Raw genomic sequence first — 18,932 nt, 5'->3', positions numbered from 1 at the left:
ATGGGAGGTGTGTTTCCTATATTTTTTTTCTTTTTGATGTAACGTAGAAAATCAAATTTTGAATTGGAAGATAATTTTATTATCCTGAAAAAAAAAAGGTGTGTGGATGAATTAAAGACAGTTGTTGCTTTGTTGGAGAAAGGGAGAAAAAAAACGTGTGTCTTGATGACGTATACATACATACAGTTTTTTGGTTTATTTTTTTTTATTGAAGGATAATTGCTTTACAATATTGTGTTGATTTCTGCCATACGTCTACATGAATCAGCCACAGTTATACATATGTTCCCTCCCTCCTGAACCACCCCTGCCTTCGCCATCTACCTCCCCATCCCACCCCTCTGCTGCTGCTGCTAAGTCGCTTCAGTCATGCTCAACTCTGTGCAGTTCCATAGATGGCAGCCCACCAGGCTCCCCCGTCCCTGGGATTCTCCAGGCGAGAACACTGGAGTGGGTTGCCATTTCCTTCTCCAGTCCCACCCCTCTAGGTTGTCACAAAGCACTGGGTTGAGCTCCCAGTGTCACACAGCAAATGCCCACTTGCTGTCTGTTTTACATATGGTAATATATGTTTCCATGCTGTTCTCTCAATTTGTGCCACCCTTTCCTTTCCCCACTGTGTCCACAGCCTGTTCTCCGTGTCTCTGTCTCCATTGCTGCCCTGCAAATAGAATCATCAGTACCATCTTTCTAGATTTCATATGCATGCGTTAATATGCAATATTTGTGTTTCTCTTTCTGACTTACTTCACCCTATGTAATAGGCTCTAGGTTCATTCACCTCATTTAGGACTAATTGCCAATGAAACAACTGACGAAGGATTGATCTCCAAAATATACAAGCAACTCATGCAGTGCAATACCAGAAAAACAAACAACCCAGTCAAAAAGTGGGCAAAAGACCTGAACAGACATTTCTCCAAAGAAGACATACGGAGGGCCAACAGACACCTGAAAATATGCCCTCATCACTCATTGTTAGAGAAATGCAAATCAAAAAAGTGCAATGAGGTGTCATCTCACACCAGTCAGAATGGCCATCATTAAAAAATCTACAAAATTGCTGGAGAGAAAGTGGAGAAAAGGGAACCCTCTTACACTGTTGGTGGGAATGTAAATTGATATGTATAGTTTTCTTTGGCTATGAAAATTCTGGAGTGCATGCAAAAGTTTGAGTAGATGTGTTGCAGTATTTTCCATGTACTCCATGGGCTTGAGATTTTTGTAGACTGTCAGTTCACAATTGCTACTTAAGTGCTAGTATATGAGGAAGCAGGAAAACACACACACACCCACAAAACCCACAGGAGAGAGAGAAAAGCAGGGCCATTGGGATTAGATGGACTGGAAGTTAGACTGTTGACTCTTACTGCCAGGCATGATGCAGTAGCAACTTTTTGTAAGTATTTGGGTTAAAAGAGGTCACACCTGGACAAATTGTGCCAGTGCCTGCTCTCACGTTTGCTTAAAACCCCTGCTGCCTACTGACTTCAGTGTGCTGAGACGCCCCACGTTGTGGCTCTGTGTTTAGCTCAGGTCCTAAAGTCCTCCGAGTGTCTGTAGGCGAAGCATGAAGTTCTTGACAACCGCTTGGCCTGCCAGTTGGCCGGGGTTGCAGAGCCTTTTCGTTTTCTAAGCTGGCTGGCCCTCTTACAGTGCCTGGGCCCTGTGCTCCCTCGGAGCCAGTGTCCTTGTAGAGCTCCCGAGAAGATTGGAATTGGACCATTGAAATGTGTCCAACTCCTGTCCTTTTTAGCTCACCAAAGGCCAAAATTATACCACTAACTCAAGAGCGGCTGACTTTTGAATCTTACAAAAAAATCTCTATTTCATAATTGATTATTCTGAATGCTGTGACTGTTCTGAATTCATGAATTAAATTAAATTAATGGGGTGTCACATTTCAACTGGATTTCTCTAGGGATACAGAGATTTTTGAACTGGTTGCTAAATCTGTATTCATTCTTACTTTTTATAATGTACAGTGTCAGATGTGGCTTACCCAGAAAGAGCCCCGGACAGAGCAGTGGTGGTACACTCCTGTCATCTTGTGCAGCCATTGTTTTGCTCATGATTTTATCACAAGGTCAAGTACCCACCAAAAGCTGAGATTTTTATTTTATTATTACTTTTTCTGATAAACTCTTTGGTTTCCCTCAAAATGCTGAAATTGCTCAAGATTAACATGGAATGGGTACCAACTGTTGCTTTGCAAATTAAAATATTATAAAAGGGAAGGGGCTTTTGGGTAGACTTTGCACAGTGAGGATATTGGTGTTGACATCCTTAGAGTTTGGAGTGTAGTTTGAAGACCAGATTCTACTGTTTGTCGCATACTGGTTAATATGGCCGTAAAGAGGAGATGAATGTGGCTACTTTTCCAAGTCTATTACTCAGGAGGACTGTAAATTTGATTGGCTGTTACAATTCTAGCAGAATCATTCGATTTGAGAGCAATAGAAAGATAAGATATCCAATTACCCAAATGATTTGCAGGGTTAGCCAACGTTGTCATGGAGACACGAGTTGGAACAAATTAAATTTTAAGCAATAAAATAATCTTAAAGCCCGTCTGGGAACAAGAAAATTTGGCAGTGGCACTTACCTGAATTGAATCTTAGCTTGACACGATGTTGTTTGACATTGATATACTGTGGGGGCCTAAACTTACATATGGACCATCATTACCTTCACAAAGGAGCTTGACCAAACCAGGGAAGAGGAGTATTAGCGTAAAGTCAGGGTATTAACATTTATTCCGTGGCTTAAGTGATAATTAGGCTCTGGGTTCCCAGGAATATTTTGTATTTAATGATTGAAATGCTTTAATAATGATTAAGGAGCATTAATTGGACACTTGGAAGAAAAAAGATTCCTCAGCAGCACACAGCTTTTGGAACTGCTGTTCCCCTTTGTGTTAGCAGACGTAATAGAAATCGTGTGGATGTCTTTTGGTGGCGGGGCGGAGGTGTGTGAGCATGCATATATTTGCATGTACAAATAAGGAGATTTTTGGCACATGCCCTTGCACTGCAGACGATTCTCCATATTCGTTAGAATTTCTCCTTTGCAGTACTGCTCGCAGACTGGAAAATTGCTTTCCAAACTTGAGCTGATGCCCTAAAACCTGAGTAAGTGTCAGTCTGGGGCTTAGAAGGTTATTTCCCCTTATTAACGTATTGTTTAACTGGTTCCTGGCTTGTGCGGTGGATTTGAAAACAGCAGAGTGGCCCAGAAGGAGGGAGGCTTTTTATCCACATGTCTATTAGACAGATGGAGATGGAAATTGGTCTGAGGTCAAGCCATTTGCAGCGTTCTCACAGCCTTCGATTTTCCTCTCATCCTCACCACAGATCATCTCAAATGATTCAGTAATGACCAAAAGTGCAACATTGACCTTTATTCCCTGGTGGATTACTGTGTTTCACAGTCCAAATGGCAGGAAGTCTATTCTGTTCTTCCAGAAGAAGCTCGACATTATTGAGCCAGCCCAGCCCTGTGGGAACCATGCGAGTGCAGACCCGTGTAACACAATACGTGGGTTAAATTTGGTTTCTTGTGCTCTGGGAAACAAGAATTGACATGTCTTGAACCCACATAATTAATGGAAGAATATCTAGGATGCTTTCTAAAAACACACGAGCACAAAAATTGATTTGTCCACTTGTAAAATAACTGGTGAATGATAGGAGTGGTAACTTCTGATGACCCCTGGTTTATAAATTGTTCTCGCTTGGATTATCCAGTATTCTTTCAGTATTCTTTCATCCCTTCTTGTTTAATTCTTCCCTGGTAAATGTTAGACAACACATGACATTGATGTGTCATTTTAAAATTACAAGGTGATATGACGGCATAAGGGGGCTTTTCTTTAAATACTTTTAATTATATATATATTTGTGGTCAATCCATGTAGCCCTGACTAAATTATCTTCAGACAGCACACTTTTTACCCCCTGAAAGTAGCTTGATTGTTATGTTGGAGAAGTGATGATTATTTTTCTTACTGCTTAGATTTCTCTGTGGATCGTATTGTGATGCAATGTGATGAACAGGTGCTTTGTTTAAGAATTAACTTGTATTTATTTATGTGTGCTGGGTCTTAGTTGTGGCATATGGGATCTAGTTCCTCAACCAGGGATTGACCCGGGCCTCCTACATTGGGAGTCTGAACCACTGGGCCACCATGGAAGTCCCTTAATTTGTGTTTAAAATGCTGTTTCTCTTTGCATCCACCTGCATAGCCAAGTTAATATCCTGTGGCTCTTGAGTGTACTAATGAAGTCTGACATCTAGGATCTTTGTGCTTACCATCTTATAAATACTTAAAAGTTTTTCCAAAAGGTGATGCTTTGAACACAATTTTCACCAGCCTATCAGATTTCATTTTTTGTAAATTAATACTTTATTTTTGGCTGCATTAGGTCTTTGTCTCTTTGAGTGGGCTTCCTTTAGTTGTGGTGAGTGGGGGCTACTCTCTAGATGCAGTGCACAGGCTTCTCTTGTGGCTCACAGGCTCTACAGCACTGGCTCATTCGTTGTGGTGCATGGACTTCGTTGTTCCACAGCATGTGGAATCTTTCCAGATCAGGGCTCACACCTGTGTCCCTTGCATTGGCAGGTGGATTCTTAACTACTGGACCACCAGGAAAGTCCCCAGATTTCATTTCAATTATGATCTAAGGTGCTTTTGAGAAAGTAATTTTTTCCTTGACTTTTGATGTCACTGTGCACATTTTTTTTTTTTCCCCTCAAACTTTGATGCTTTTCTGGCACTGCTAGGTTCAGCAGAGGACTGTCCTGAGGCAGAAGCCCAACCGCAGTCTGCGATAGAGCCCCCTCCCTTCAGATTCATCCTCTGGCCACTCTAGGGGGTAACTTGCATTCTGGAGTTTGTTGGTACATGATGTTGATGGAAAAGAGAGCCCCAGGTTTCAACTGGGAATGCCAGGAACCTTGTCTTCCTTCCCAAAGGACCACCTCTCCAGCAGTTCAACCTGTGAGGAGTCAGGCCCAGAGATGGGGCTTTCCACCTTAGACTTGAGTTTGGGACTCAAGGATGGCCTTACCAGTGCATACACACACACGTCTTTCTAACTTGGGCCATTCTCCTGCATGTCACATGGCTTTGATGGCGTAGACCTCTTGATGAAGTAGCTGCTTTTCCCAGGAAGTTGCTCTGGAACAAGAGTGGCAGCCATCCTTCATGTGTATGGGTCATTCAGCTGCAACATGCTTATAAAATTAGTGAACCACTGTTCATGGTCCGTTCAGGCAGGAGATTCCTTTCCCACCATCTAGACTGGCTGAAGATTCCAACCTTTTAGGGCAACATTCATACCTATCCAGTGATCTCCAGATAAGATGTGGGGAGAGGGTATGATGAGAAATACTAAAGCTGATGATAAATTGTGCTTTATAGTTGTGTGCACTGGATGTTTGCTTTATCGTGATGGGGGGCAGGGGCACAGTGATGCAGACTGTTAGAAGCCAGTACCATCCAGAAATGGGTTTGTTGTTGTTTAGTCACTAAGTCATGTCCAACTCTTTGTGACCCCATGACCTGTAGCCTGCCAGGCTCTGCTGTCCATAGGATTTCCCAGGCAAGAATACTGGGACCCTTTCCTTCACCAAGGGATCTTCCCAACCTAGGGATAGAACCCTCGTCTCCTAAATGGGCAGCTGGATTCTTCACCACTGAGCCACAGGGAAACAGACCTAAAAGGTTGCTCTGATGAAAAAGAAAGGGTTTAAGTGTTATTACAAAGAAAGTAACTTTCCAAGTTTTGAATCAAGACCATTCTCATAAACCCGGTTTTCAGAGGCTACTTGGTTTTTGCATATTCTTGTGCAGTCTTTGTCTTTACGTAGGTATATTTTATTTTCGTAATTGTAATTTTAGCCTTCGTGCCATGATGATGTAGCCCGTTCTTCCTCCCACTGATCTTCCTGCTGTTGTATGATACTATCTAATTTCTCATGAGCTCCCTAAACGACTAAGCCCTGTGAAGAGGGTGAAAGGTGTAGGCTTGCTCTCTTTCCATTCCCAGAACAATAGGTGATTAATTCATAGTATTGTTCCGTGGTTCACCCCATGGAGTTTGTCTTGAAACCCTTCTTGTGGCACAACAGAGCGCATTTTCCTCTGACACCACCAAATGCTGTCTTTTTGCATCATGGAACGAGTCAGAACGATTTCTTGTGAGCAGCACTTTCTGAACTCCGCAACAAGGGTTTCTGAATAATGGAAATGTGCTGTTTAGGCACTGAAACAGCTGCAATGCTTTTGTCAAGGATGCATCTTTACCAAAATGACAAATTAAAGCCCAAATGCTCTGCTTGGCAACAGTTGGGTCAAAACATTTAAGTCATTAATTAGAAGGAACTGAAGGGGGAAGAATTTACACAAATACACAGCTTTGCAGACTCAACTTCATCTTGGAAAATGCAACTGAATTCTTTAAAAAAAAAAAAAAGAGGGCAGCCTTCAAGTGGGGCCTGCCAAGCTTGTCATTTGCAAATAAATCAGAAAACTGTCATTGCAGGAAGGAGGACCAATGAATAGAGTTGCTTTGTCCTTCTTTGATGGGCCCCACACTCAAGCCTGCTATTAAAAATGAATGCATTCAAGAGGCTCTGCATTAAGGACATAAACAATTAAGGGCACTTGAGTTGCTCTGCTGAGAGCTGCTGCGAAGATCCGAGAGCTTTCTCCGAAGATGCAGGCCCCTGCGATCTGCCTCACAAGGAGCCAGAGAATGGGAGCAATTAGCGTTGCTATCTCCGCCCAGGCAGCCTTCAGCAGGTTTTTCTTTCCCTTTATTTTAACTCCTCCTTGCTCTGAGAGAAACTGTGAGTGTGAAAGGTGAGCAGTGGAAGGAGAGAGTCGGCGCCCTGTTGGAAAGGGCTGGGGTCTAGAATGTGCTTGTAGAAGCTGCCAGATGAGGAGGAGGCAGAACATGCAAGTTATGATCTTCCTGTAATTGGCGTCTTTGTATTTTGATTAATTGAGCCACTGAAGGGGTTCTGTCATCTGGCCCTCTTTGTTTTGCTTTAATTATCGGGTTGAAGAAGGGACGAGATTACATTGCCATGGGTGGACTCATTTAAATGAATATAGTTTGAGCTTTCCCACAGTAGGCAAATGGCTTGCTCCAGCCTTGGTTTGTGTTCTTGCCTTGGTCTGATTTTCTAAAAAGGCATGGAGAAAGGCGATTGTCTCTCTCTGTGGCAAGGCTTTGGAGAGAGACAGATCTGATCTCCCGTCCTGCTTAATTCTGACCCTGGGCGAGTTATTTTAACCTTTCCGGTCCAGTCTCCAAGGGTACCTACACTAACTGACATTTAGAGCCTGTATGTAATTGGAGCTCAGGTGTGTTAAGCAGTAGACGCTGCCTCTGTCATGATTATTCAATTTCCAAGGTTCTCAAAGTGTGGTCCCTGGTCCAGAAATCTGCAGAGCACCTGGGACCTTGTTAGAAAGGCAGATGCTGGGGCCCCAGACCTCCTGGCTCAGAAATTCTTTGAGTGGGTCCAGCTGTCTGTTTTATCAAACCCTTCAAGTGAACCTGGGGCACTCTTATTAAACATGATAACCTCATGATCAGTATATCCTCAACTTAAAGAGATCGCAAGTCCTTTTCATTTGGATTTCCCCCAAATCGTGGCTAGTCATTTATCTCCGTCATTATATTTTAAACAGAAAAGCTACTCTGATGCATTAGAATTTCTGATAAAATTCCTCTTTCATGAGTGTGCTGGTGAAGCAAGGTGTTAGTCTGATGCGTAGCTATTGTTCTGAAGGCAGTCTCTAGCCTAAAGGGGTGGGCAGAGTACTGGAAGATTATTTGCAGAGTTTTGCATAGATGATTTTGGGTATGCTCTACCAGGCAAACATCTTGAATTATCTTTAGGTACATCAGAGACAATGTTCAGGAAATGAGAGATGTATTTGTGGCTTTGTTTTCGTGGATTCTGCTTCATTGGTGGGCCAGGTTGTCTGAAGTTAGTGCTGAGGCACTAATTCTCTTTGCCTCTGAAAGGTGAGACAGAGGTGTGTAGTTTGGCTGCTGTTGTTTATTTAAGGTTTGCAGTTTAGGACTGAGGCTCCTTGTGAAATGCCTCCTTTGCCTTGCACTGTACTTCTGCCCAAGGCAGCAGGAGTCCAGTGACCCTGTCACTGACATACGGTGGCCACGTGTTGTGGTCCTGTCGTTGGCTCAGCAGTGACATGGCCTTGTGCTGCTGTGGCCCTGTGTGGGCTCTATTGCTTTGCATACAAAGCTGAGTGTTTAAGCTTTGTTTCTGGTCTAGAGTATGTTCCAATTTCCCACTTCCACTTCCCTGGAGAAAGAGCTAGGCAGTGAACGTGGCTTCTTATCTTTATGATCCTGGGCAAATCGTTTCATTTAGGTGTTTGCTTCCCCATGTGTGATAAGATGTTTGTGAGAGGGCTGGGCACCCAAAGGGTGTCAGGGTTTGTCAGCATCCTTATGACTCAGGGCCAGGGTCCATCACAGGAGTGGGGGGCCTGATCACCCTTCCCCATTGAATAATACATTCAAACGGTAAATCAAGGGCAGGCGACATCTGCAAGGTCACTCTTGGGGGAAACAAGGCATTGATAATGCTGCCATTGCAGGATAATCACTGGTTTTATTTGGGGTATCAAATTACAGTGCTTCGCCACATGCATATGTTGTTAAAAAAAAACAAAACACAAGCACATGAACACCACAGCTTTGTTCTCCTCCTGGTTCATCTAGTAAATATGTTGGCTATTTAAGCATCATTATCATAAATATGACTTTAAAATGGTTACCTGCCATGCCTTTGGGTTGATGTCGTGTATTTAACCATTCTCCTAGTACTAGACAACTGATTTATCAGGAGGGCAAATGTTAAGTTTTTCAAAAACTCTGCAGATGGTTGTGATGTGTCGAACTACTGTTATATCTTTACCTGACTTTTTCTCTTTTGCTTTGAAACTTATGCTGCAGTGAGCAGCTTCATGCATGGAATGCTTTTCATTTGAACTATTTCCTTAGGATAAATTCTTAGCTGTGGGAAGCCTTACCAAAAGGTTTGAATAATTTCATGCTCTTGAAACACATTGCCCAGTTGCTTTCCAAGATGACTGTACCAATTTACTCTGTCATCAGTAATGTATGATTGCTCCAGTTTCCCAGAAGACTCATCAGCTTTGGATTTCATTAATTTTTTAAAAAATAAGCTAACATAACTGGTGCAGAATGACCCACCTTACTTAGAACTACATTTGCATTTTATTTGGTTGCCGCTGAGGCTGAACATTTTTTCTGGATTGAAGGCTGTCATTTCACAGACTCTGAACCTTCTAGTCAGAAGGGATTTAGAGATTATTTATTTCCTTTTGTGTGCTTTGTTTTCATGTTCTTGCCCGTTTATCTTTTGCCAGATACTTATGACCAGCTCTCCACTGTGTTTTTCTCTTGGCCTCCCACTTGGTTCGAGGAAACCAAAAGATCAGTTTGCCAGCCTTCAGCATAAGCGGCATTTTTTATGATCCATCAATTTGCAATTTAATGGTGGTGGAGTTTCCCCTCCCTAAGCTGACTTTGGGCAGGGTGCCATTGGATTGCTTTGAGACCCATGGGCAATTTACTCTTAAGCAGCCCTCGCCCTGCTTTGAGCCTCCAACAACCCTCATTATATATTACTCGGTGTGTAGTGGAGATCAGTGGGCAGCCGTTGGAAAGCGGGCTGGCTCTTCAGTCTGGTAATTAGATGAGGTGGAAGGAATATGATAAGGTGGAGAGCTGAGCTTTTAGGAATCGTGAAGTCCAAAAATGTAAGTTCAGATGCTCAGAAGATCATATCTTCAGTTTAAGAGTTCGGTTCATTGCTGGCCTTTGAGATATTTGACCTCTTTAACTCTGTTAAAATATACATGTATCTGAATCTTGCAGGCTTCCCAGATGGCTCATTGGTAAAGAGTTCACCTGCAATGCAGGAGATGCAGGTTTGATGCCTGGGTCAGGGAGATCTGCTGGAGAAAGAAATGACAATCCATTCCAGTATACATTCCTGGAAAATCCCATGGATAGAGAGGAGCCTGGCAGGCTACAGTCCATGGGGGTTTCAAAGAGTCAGACACGACAAAGCGGCTAAGCAACAACACCAACCTGACTCTTGTACTGAGATGTGATTTCTTATTGTAAACAGAGCCTGTTCCTAACACTGGTTAGGAATGGTTTATGTAGTTCCATGTTGGTCATTGAGTTTAGGATGTATGGGGATTCTGTTTTGGTTCTGTAAGGCATTCCTTTGAAAGTTCCAAATGTGGAAAGAGTATCCTGTGGTCAGTTTTGATGGGGAGGGTTCAGCGAGGAGCTGAATCAGGAGTCTTCTCCTGCTTCCCTGTTAGGTTAAGATGCATGATGCCAGCCTTGATGCTGGAAGCTGTAGGAAACTGTCCAGAAGCTTCATGTCAGATGTGATTTTCAACATTTAATCTTAGTTTACTAAATAAAGTTAAATTGCTCTGGAGGATCTTGAAGGGCCTAGAGTTTGTTTATTGGTGTTACAGGGGAAAGGCAGCTTCTATTTGGATTTGAGGTCGTCCTTAAAAGACTGGGATGAGAGCACAGCACTTTATAATAGTGCAGCTGTAGTTTACATATTAGCTTATGTGATTCTGATAAATCACTGAAGTAGATTGGTGATAAGAGACCTGGCGCTCAGCCGTTGAAGTGACTTAACTCAGGACGCCTAATACTATTTTGCTGAGATGCAAACCCAAGTTCTTGGATTATGAGGGCTGACTCTTATCACCATAAGCAAATCAGTGAGAAAGGAGTTGGCACTGATGAGAATAAAAGCTGGTTCTGGGGACTTCCCTGGTGGTCCAGTGGTTAGGAATCTGCTTGCCAGTGCAGGAGACAGAGGTCCAATCCCTGCTCTGGGAAGATCCCACGTGCTGCAGGGGAACTAAGCCATGAGTTGCAGCTACCAAAGCATGAGCACAGCAATGAAGACTCAGTGTAGCCAAAAATAAAATAACTCATAATGCACTTTAAAAAAAGCTGGTTCTGAACAGACGAACTCCTGCTGCCTTGGTGGGTGCTTGCCGTCCCTGAGGCAAGGCCTGATGCCGGGGCCTTTACCAAGCTGGGTAAGTTTTTGGGCGCAGTGTTTCCATGCAGATCTGGTTTGGGTCTGGCTCTTGAGTGCTGACTTAGTGTTGTTGCCTTACATGGTGTCAGAAATACAGACACAGGGTAAGTTTACTTATAAACAATATGTCTGTTAGCAGGTACCAAATACATCTTCATCTTGGGTCAGGAAAATGATTTCTAGGTGGAAAACACAGTTAGCCTGAAGTTTTGTTTTTTTTTTTCTTCCATTGGAGTTGTCTGGTCTTTGGAAGAGGTAGAAAGAAGGCAGTCTGAAAAGGTTATGGGACTTTCTCAACACCTGCTTAAGCAGGGTCAACTATCCAGTCTAACCTGCTTGTAAACTCTGTGGTCAGGAATAGAAGCACAGGTAGAAAACACTACTACTCGTTAATTTGTGCTAAGTTCTTGTCAGAATATCCTTATGTTGAAGCAAGAGATGATGCTGGAGGATCGCTGTCAGTTGTCATCCAGACTGTTTGAAGGGCGGCAGTGGTGGTGATGTGTTAGACCTCCCAGAGCACTGTCAGGGAGATCAGATGCGTCCTCACGCTGCCAGGAGCAGGGACTCTACAGCTGGCTCAGAGAATTTCAAGGTAAACCAGAGGTGAGGTTGGAAGCTAGATTTCCTGGCTCAAGTCAAGCTCACTTGTCAGAGGATGGTTTTAAGATTAGGAATTAGAGACCTGGCAGAGGAAGGAGACAGCTGGGACAAGATCCTTCTCTGTTATTCTTGTTTCTGTTTCTTTTCCAAACCGTTTATTTAGAATTCCCAGGACAAATGGTATGGCTTTTGATGTTTCTGCATCAGTTTGAGCTTTGATCTTTAACACTCGTCCTCCTGTTGCAGTCTTAGCTGCTCTAACCCAATTTATGTGGTCTGTGCTCTTAATCCGTACTTCTTTTATTTTCCTCTTAATATTAAAGGATTAATATTAAAGGTTTATGAGTTCGTTTCATTCAGACCAGGTCTTAACTGTCCCCTGACAGTGAAGTTCACTTCTACCTTGAAGCCACTCTGTGTAATAACATATATAATTATTAATTAAAGAGGAGATCATCTTTCCTTCTTAAACTAAAATAAATTCCATGTAGGTCAAGTAATTAAATGTAGAAAGTACAGCTGTAGCAGCACTAGAGGAAAATTAAGAATGGCTTCTTTAATTTGGGAGTGTTCTAATCCTCACCCAAAGGCCAGGAACATAGGAAGGCTATTCTTTAGTCCGACCATGTAAAAATGTAGTTATGTATAGCAAAAAACCCATACTAAGCAAGGCTGAAAGACAGGTGACAAGGTGGAAAGACCGTGGAAAAGTCAGTATTTATCTTATAGAAGGAACTACTACAAGAAGACAAGGGTGAATAAATACCAAAGGAAAAATAAAGTGGGCCAATCAATATATGAAAAGATGTTTAACTTCAGGAAGAATCGGAGTAATGCAAATAAAAATGAGATCATTTTTTAATCTATTAGATGGATAAAGATTATAAAAAGGTCAATGAAACGCAGTATTGACACTGGGTGGGGGAGCAAGCACCATCATAGACGGATACTATAAATTGGTAAGCTTCTCTGCTGGGCAGTTTATCAGCATGCATTACAGTTTAAAATATGCAGACACTTTGACCTAGCAATTTCACTTCTAGAGATTCCTTTTAGAGATCTAGGGAAAGGGTTAGTTGATGTAGAGCGTGTAATTGTGGAATATTAGGTGAAAAATAAATATCCCCCGATGTTGGGAGTGTTCAGACACCTGACTGCTTGTGTAGTGGGATATATTGATGATGTTCTTACTTATATCTGTTTTTATGGAATGGAAGGGTGTCCATGACAGGTTTGAGTGGAAGGAACAAATTGCAGAAGAGCAGTATACCTCAGGGGATCCGTTGATATCAAGGTGTCTCTCTCCACTCTGGGCTTGTGCACACACAGATAATGAGAGCTTGGGGGGTTGCTTCCCAGGATCACCACAGAGTTATTGTGGTTGTCTCTGGGTGGCAGACTTAGTTCTTGTGTATTTCTGTGTAGTATACATCTGTGGATATGTACTCAGAGTGAGCAGATGTCATTTTTAACATAGGAAAACATGAAGAGAATTTTGGAGGCCGGGTAAGAACAGAGTGCTGTTGGAATGTATGGCAGGTGGAAAGTGGGGAGCAAGGACTCAGACCCCACAAAGGGCATCTCTGCCTCTTTATGTCTTCCCAAACATACAGGGTAGAACCTTGTTGCAAAGGCAAGGGTAGCTGGCCCGTGCTTTCCAGGAGAGCCATGACCTTGTGTTCACTTGAGAGGGTGGCTGTGATCAAACGAGCTAGGTGGGGCTGACCCAGTTTTGTGATTGCACCTGGTACAGCTGTGCCCTTTTTGCATATGCGTATCTGTTAGCTCCACTTGTTCAAGCAAGGTCATGGGATTGTTCTCTATACCAGTGATTTCCCTTTCTAGTACATTTCTTCCAGTGCATGGTCTGTAACCCTGTCTCAGTGGTGGTCAGGGAGAATTGAGTTGGGTTGGCGTAAATCCAATCCCATAAAAGGAAAGGCTTGTTGCTCAGTTAACTGGAATCATCTCAGAGGACAAAAGGCAGCTCTTTTTTATATACTTGATTATACAGTTCCTGAGGTTTCTACTTTATCTCACTTATTCCATTCTGTCTTTCTCAAGGGCATGGGCTGTGCTCTTCTAATTTTTTTCTCCCCATAGTCCTTTTCATTGCCTAGTTCAGTAATAGAGGTAGCATCAGTAAACATTGACACAGAAATGACGAAATATATACATAAGGTCAACCTGGGACTCTTCAGATGTCTTTCCCCCTCCACCCCCCAAAACAAAACTGTTCTTCAGAGTTAGAGGGAAGCAGGGTTCCTTTGCATAGCTGCAGGGTGTTGGAGGAGGGGTGGGCAGGGGGAGCCTTCCTAGTCTGGGAGCAGAGCACACTGTATTCCCTCCTTTGCCAATTTGTCCCTCTTCCAGAGGGACTCCTGTGCCCTTGGAGCTGAGCAGGGACTATTCCTCCTTGCTCTAGAATAGCCTGTGCCACAGACACTCAGGACACATTTTCTTAAACTCAGTGGAACCGTGGGCTCCTGGCATTTGATGCTGAGTTGTGGTAAAACTTTACAGATATCTAGAACCCCTTGGCTTGACTGTCTGGATTTGAGTCTGTTTCAGCGGTGTTTTCTAGGCTTGTTTGAAATTTTGAAACTTGGTGAAGGCTTATTAACATTAAAGTTCAATTTCAGTTGTGCAGGAGTTGAAACAAGTGGAAGGAGGTCTTCCACTCTCACTCTGGACCTCAACTTGAGAGCCAGTCTGCTTTGGCAGTGCTTCTGCTCTCCAGGGTTCTGACTTTGGTTTGAATGAACTTGCTTCATAAAAGTGCTCTGGTATGCCATAATTGAATAAGTGTACAGAAGGGTTTGGAATCACCAGGTTAAGTGATTATGTAGCCTCAAACTGCATAGATTTTCTGACTCAATTAAACTACCCATTATCTCTTATTTAAGTGACCAATAAAACGTGCGATTATGTCTTTCTTTGCAAGTGGGATTAATATCTACTGTTTATCTCAAGATAAATATTGCTAACATAGCCTGGGAAAGCAATTTTATGCCCTTAAGAGTGAGGCAGTAGAGGACTCCACTGTTGTGTATGAAGTTTTATCTTCTGAACTGATTATGAAATATGCTAACCATTTATATGGCTTTGTCTTTATAGACTGAAATCGCCAAGAGATTGAATACGATTTGTGCACAAGTCATCCCATTTCTGTCTCAGGAAGTAAGTAAAACTGTTCAGCTGTTAAAGTGCAATTATGTTGCTTCTCTGTTTGCAAATTAGCTAGTTTTAAGATGTTAATTTTATCACAAGGAACAAGTGTGAAGAACATCTGTTACAGCTGAAGTGTGTAAACCCCCTGCTATTCCATCTCATAGATCTAAGGGCACACTGTGGAAGCAGTGACGATAGCTCAACCTTAAATTAATTCTTTTCTATGGAAAACTGCAAAATGACTATCAAGCATAAAGCTTTTCTTTTCTTCCAGGAGTAGTATAAGCTTGATCGCTTCTGATGATTAATGTGTCCTTTTACTGTTTCTTTTACTGCTTTTTAAAAATGGTTCCATCAGGGTTGACTTGATCATGGGAGCAGGTATTTCATTTGTCCTTGTACCTCAAGGCAGATTGACTTAATGCTGTCTGTGGAGGGAGTGGATGCCAATACTCTTAAGGTTAAGAGCATTCATGTTACATGTTCGTGTTACCTTGGCTTACAGAGTTATATCCATATATGAGCCATTTTATTGTTACAAAGTCATAGATAGTTTAACCTTAATATTTTGAGAGGGGAAAGCTCTTTGTGTGAGTAAACCTATGAAATTGACTCAAAACCAGTATGTTTTAGTTTTGCCTTAAAGTTTACTTTTGGATACAAGCTAATAAATGTAAAACTGTGTTTTAAGTGTGTACAAGATGCATATATCTTGAGACAGAGTGAAAAGCTTATGGGCCTTGGAGCTGGAATGCTGAGTCTCTGCTCTTATTGGCATCTACTGCTCAATGCTGGGTAGCACCATCCCTGCTATTACTATGGCAGCCTTTTCCAGTGTAGCATTTACGTGATGTTACCATTTAGATTTGTTGGCCTTTTGAAGCCTGTTGTTAGTTAGACTTTAGTAATTCGGGGTCTCTGCTATATATAGTCTCCTTTCTCCCAAAGAGACGTGCAACTTTGTTTTTATTTGTGAGTGGACCTGGGAGGTGTGTGGGCTATTTCCATATTTCCAGCCTGTGATCTCAGAGTGTGTGTGTGTGTGTGTGTCTTTCCTTTCTCCTGTGGCGGGTGAAACATCTAAGGACTAAAGGAGGAAAGGAATTCCCAGAGTCCAGAACCAACTGGTGGGTTGAGATTTGTTGACCAGAGAAGAGATTGCAGGTTTAATGTTTAAAATTTGAGTATCCAAAGGGGTGTTTTAAATGGTTGTAAATTTCTCCTGCTCAAATCTATCATAGCAAACCCTTTCTGAGAATCAGGATGATCTTCCAAATCCCATACTATTGATTTCTAAGGCTTTACATGAGCATTTTTGATATCTTTTTTTTGCCTTTCTACCATTCTGAACCCCAAATTCCCATCAGAAGTTAACTAGGGCTGTTTAGAAAGATGGGCAGCACCACTGTTTTCCTTTCCCTGGTTGTGTTCTGTGAAATATGTGTTCCAGCAAGTTCACATTTAAACTCATATTACACCTCAGTCTGTACCACATGCAGCATTTGTCTTGTTGTTGAAAGGTACAGTGAAGTTCTTGGCTGCCTCACTAATACTTTTTCTTCTTGTTTTCAAAGCATCAACAGCAGGTGGCCCAGGCTGTCGAACGTGCCAAACAGGTGACCATGGCAGAGCTGAATGCCATCATCGGGGTACGTGGCCTACCAGGTCTACCTCCTACAGTGTGTATAACCAGCTTTCATTTCTTCTAAATTTGTTGGCTTAATCTATATCTAATCTGTATATAATATGAAGTTAACCTTGACCTTTTTGATAAGTGGGAGAGGGGGAGGCAGTTTCAGGTACAGGGAAGTGGTTTCAGGTACACTGAGGTGTATAAGGGATGAACACTTGGCATAAGGGAGGTAATAGCAACCTTTTTTAGGATGGGAACAAAATAAATCTTCTTTTCAATGGAAAAATAAATATAGTTTATCCCCCTCCCTTAGGTTAAAACTTTAGGTAAAGGTTTTAAATACCTACTTTCCTTACTTCTGTCATATAACTTTAGATCCCAATTGGGGTCAAGACATCACTTGGAATTATTTCATTTTGTTATCTTTTGCTTCTTTTGCCTTTTGCTTTCCCAGGGTATTAGAACCTATGTATAACTGTTTTGATTTTCTTGTGGCTCTTTCATGAAGTTTTAAGTGGCACCCCAACGAAAAGAAAGCCCTCTTGCCGTTGAAGAAGTGATAATTGTCTGCCCTGGTGCCCTCTAGCCTTTCACGAGGTTTCTGCTCTTCTGGGTTGAGTTCAGTTAGTGCTCCTTGCTGGCAACTGGTTGTCAATCACAAGTCATTTGCTCTGCGTTAATGAGCCCGGTGAACCGTGGGGTCATCTCCTGCATGAGTTCATTCCCCACCCCCTGACCACGCCCCCTTCCTTCCCCTCAACTGCAGGATCCAGGACGGTTCTCATGTTTTCTGCCCTTCCAGACTAAGCGAGAGAAGTAGCTGAAACAAGGGACCGTCCTTTCTGATTTTATTCATACGTGAGTGCCTTGAGCGGATTCAAATCACTCATTTATCAATTTATGTTAATTGCTTGTGAGAAGATGCCCTGCTGGTCTTTATAGTTCCCTCAGACACTTTGTAATGATAATTAGACATGCTGCTCTACGGATTAAGAGTGCCATAGTGCAGTGACGGCCACAGACAATGGAACCAGTTAATCCATCAGGGTTTAAAATTACATCCCAACTGGAGATGGAGAAAAACATAAGAGCCAAGGAGGATTAAAGAATGAGCCTCAGCTTGAAAACTCTCCTTTCATCAGTTTCTCAATTGCAGATCTGCAGTCGGGTTGCCTGTGGTAAGCTATTGGCAGTCAATTAGGTGAAATAAACTGGGAGGGTGACCTTCATTTCCTTTTAATAGCTTTTTCCTCCCTGAAATGGGGAGCTTCAGTGGATTTTCAGCTTAAATTTTATTCAAGCTGCTTTATTACACTTGACAGCTTAGCTCTGCATAAACAATTCTCCCTCCTCCCCTTCACCCCAGATCCAGGCTCTGCATCTCTCCCCCTTCGTATCACATTTTTGACTGTTACTTAGTGGGCTCTCTAATCACATTCAACAAAAAACACAATTACATCTGCATTTGTCTGCTGCCTTCTGTACCCTTTTCTTGTGTAATGAATTGCTTTATTTCAGAGATCAAATCAAATATTCACTGGTACTTTTGCATGTACTGTGTTTGATTAGCAAAGACTAATAGCAAATTGTACTTGTAGCTCTAGCGCAGAATTTTTTAACCCAAATGAATGAGGATGGAAAAGCCTGTTTTGATTAAAGGAAAACATATGCAAAGCAGTTCTCAAGTACCCAGTTCAACTTTGTGGAACATGTTTGTTTTCTGATAGGCTCTAAATTTTTACATATCATTTCTTGATGGTAAAACTTTGTACTCTTTATGTCCTCAAAGCCACTGCCCAATTGTACCCATTAGAAAGGAGGAAATTGTGTTAACCACATGTTTATAGGTAATACTCATTTCACGTTGAATCAGAAAATAAAAATAACAGGTTGTTTTGCAAGGGCAGATGAATCGCTAATTTTATGAGTGGCTTTAGTCCAGGAAACATGTTGTTGAGATTATAAAGGCAGATTAGCTCTGATAGCTAGCAACAATAACCCAAATCAGTGAATTGGGCCCAGCACAAGACTTAACGCCAATTGTGAGTCTTCAGCATATTGGCATGTGCGGCTTTTATAATTGTAATGTTTGGATCAGTATATTAATTTATGTCGGCAGGCTCTTTTAAAGTTTGTAGTGATCAATAATTATCCTGCACCATAAGTTTCATGCTCTGGCATATGCTTGATTTTTGCTTGAAAGGAATTGTGTGCGTCCTGGAAAATCGAAGTAGCATAAAATTGGGTTGACAATTCAGTGGACCTTTGCACCCCTTCATTGAACATGCAGTGTGTCAACCTTTCTCCCCAGAGGGGAGGAGGCTCTGGGAGGCTGTCTGTTCCTACAAGCAGCAGCTGCGCGCAGAGTAAA

The 18,932-nt window shown here is 42.2% G+C and overlaps 1 protein-coding gene across 9 annotated transcripts in view; it reads left to right on the top strand.

The window, feature by feature from the left end:
- Positions 1-18,932, top strand: part of TLE1 (TLE family member 1, transcriptional corepressor) — a 92,929-nt gene that overhangs the window by 15,090 nt on the left and 58,907 nt on the right. For 5 of the 9 annotated variants that reach the window (XM_027549535.1, XM_027549537.1, XM_027549542.1 and 2 more), the window contains exons 5-6: positions 14,875-14,937; positions 16,503-16,607. In XM_027549535.1, the coding sequence (XP_027405336.1) occupies positions 14,875-14,937; positions 16,503-16,607 (168 nt within the window). The remainder of the gene's footprint in view (positions 1-14,874; positions 14,938-16,502; positions 16,608-18,932) is intronic. The other 4 variants (XM_027549539.1, XM_027549544.1, XM_027549540.1 and 1 more) reach the window with 1 other exon arrangement.

This window comes from Bos indicus x Bos taurus, chromosome 8, assembly GCF_003369695.1.
Source record: "Bos indicus x Bos taurus breed Angus x Brahman F1 hybrid chromosome 8, Bos_hybrid_MaternalHap_v2.0, whole genome shotgun sequence".
NCBI lineage: Eukaryota > Metazoa > Chordata > Mammalia > Artiodactyla > Bovidae > Bos > Bos indicus x Bos taurus.
Note: the sequence above shows the minus strand (reverse complement) of the source record. Positions and strands in the feature narration are given on the sequence as shown.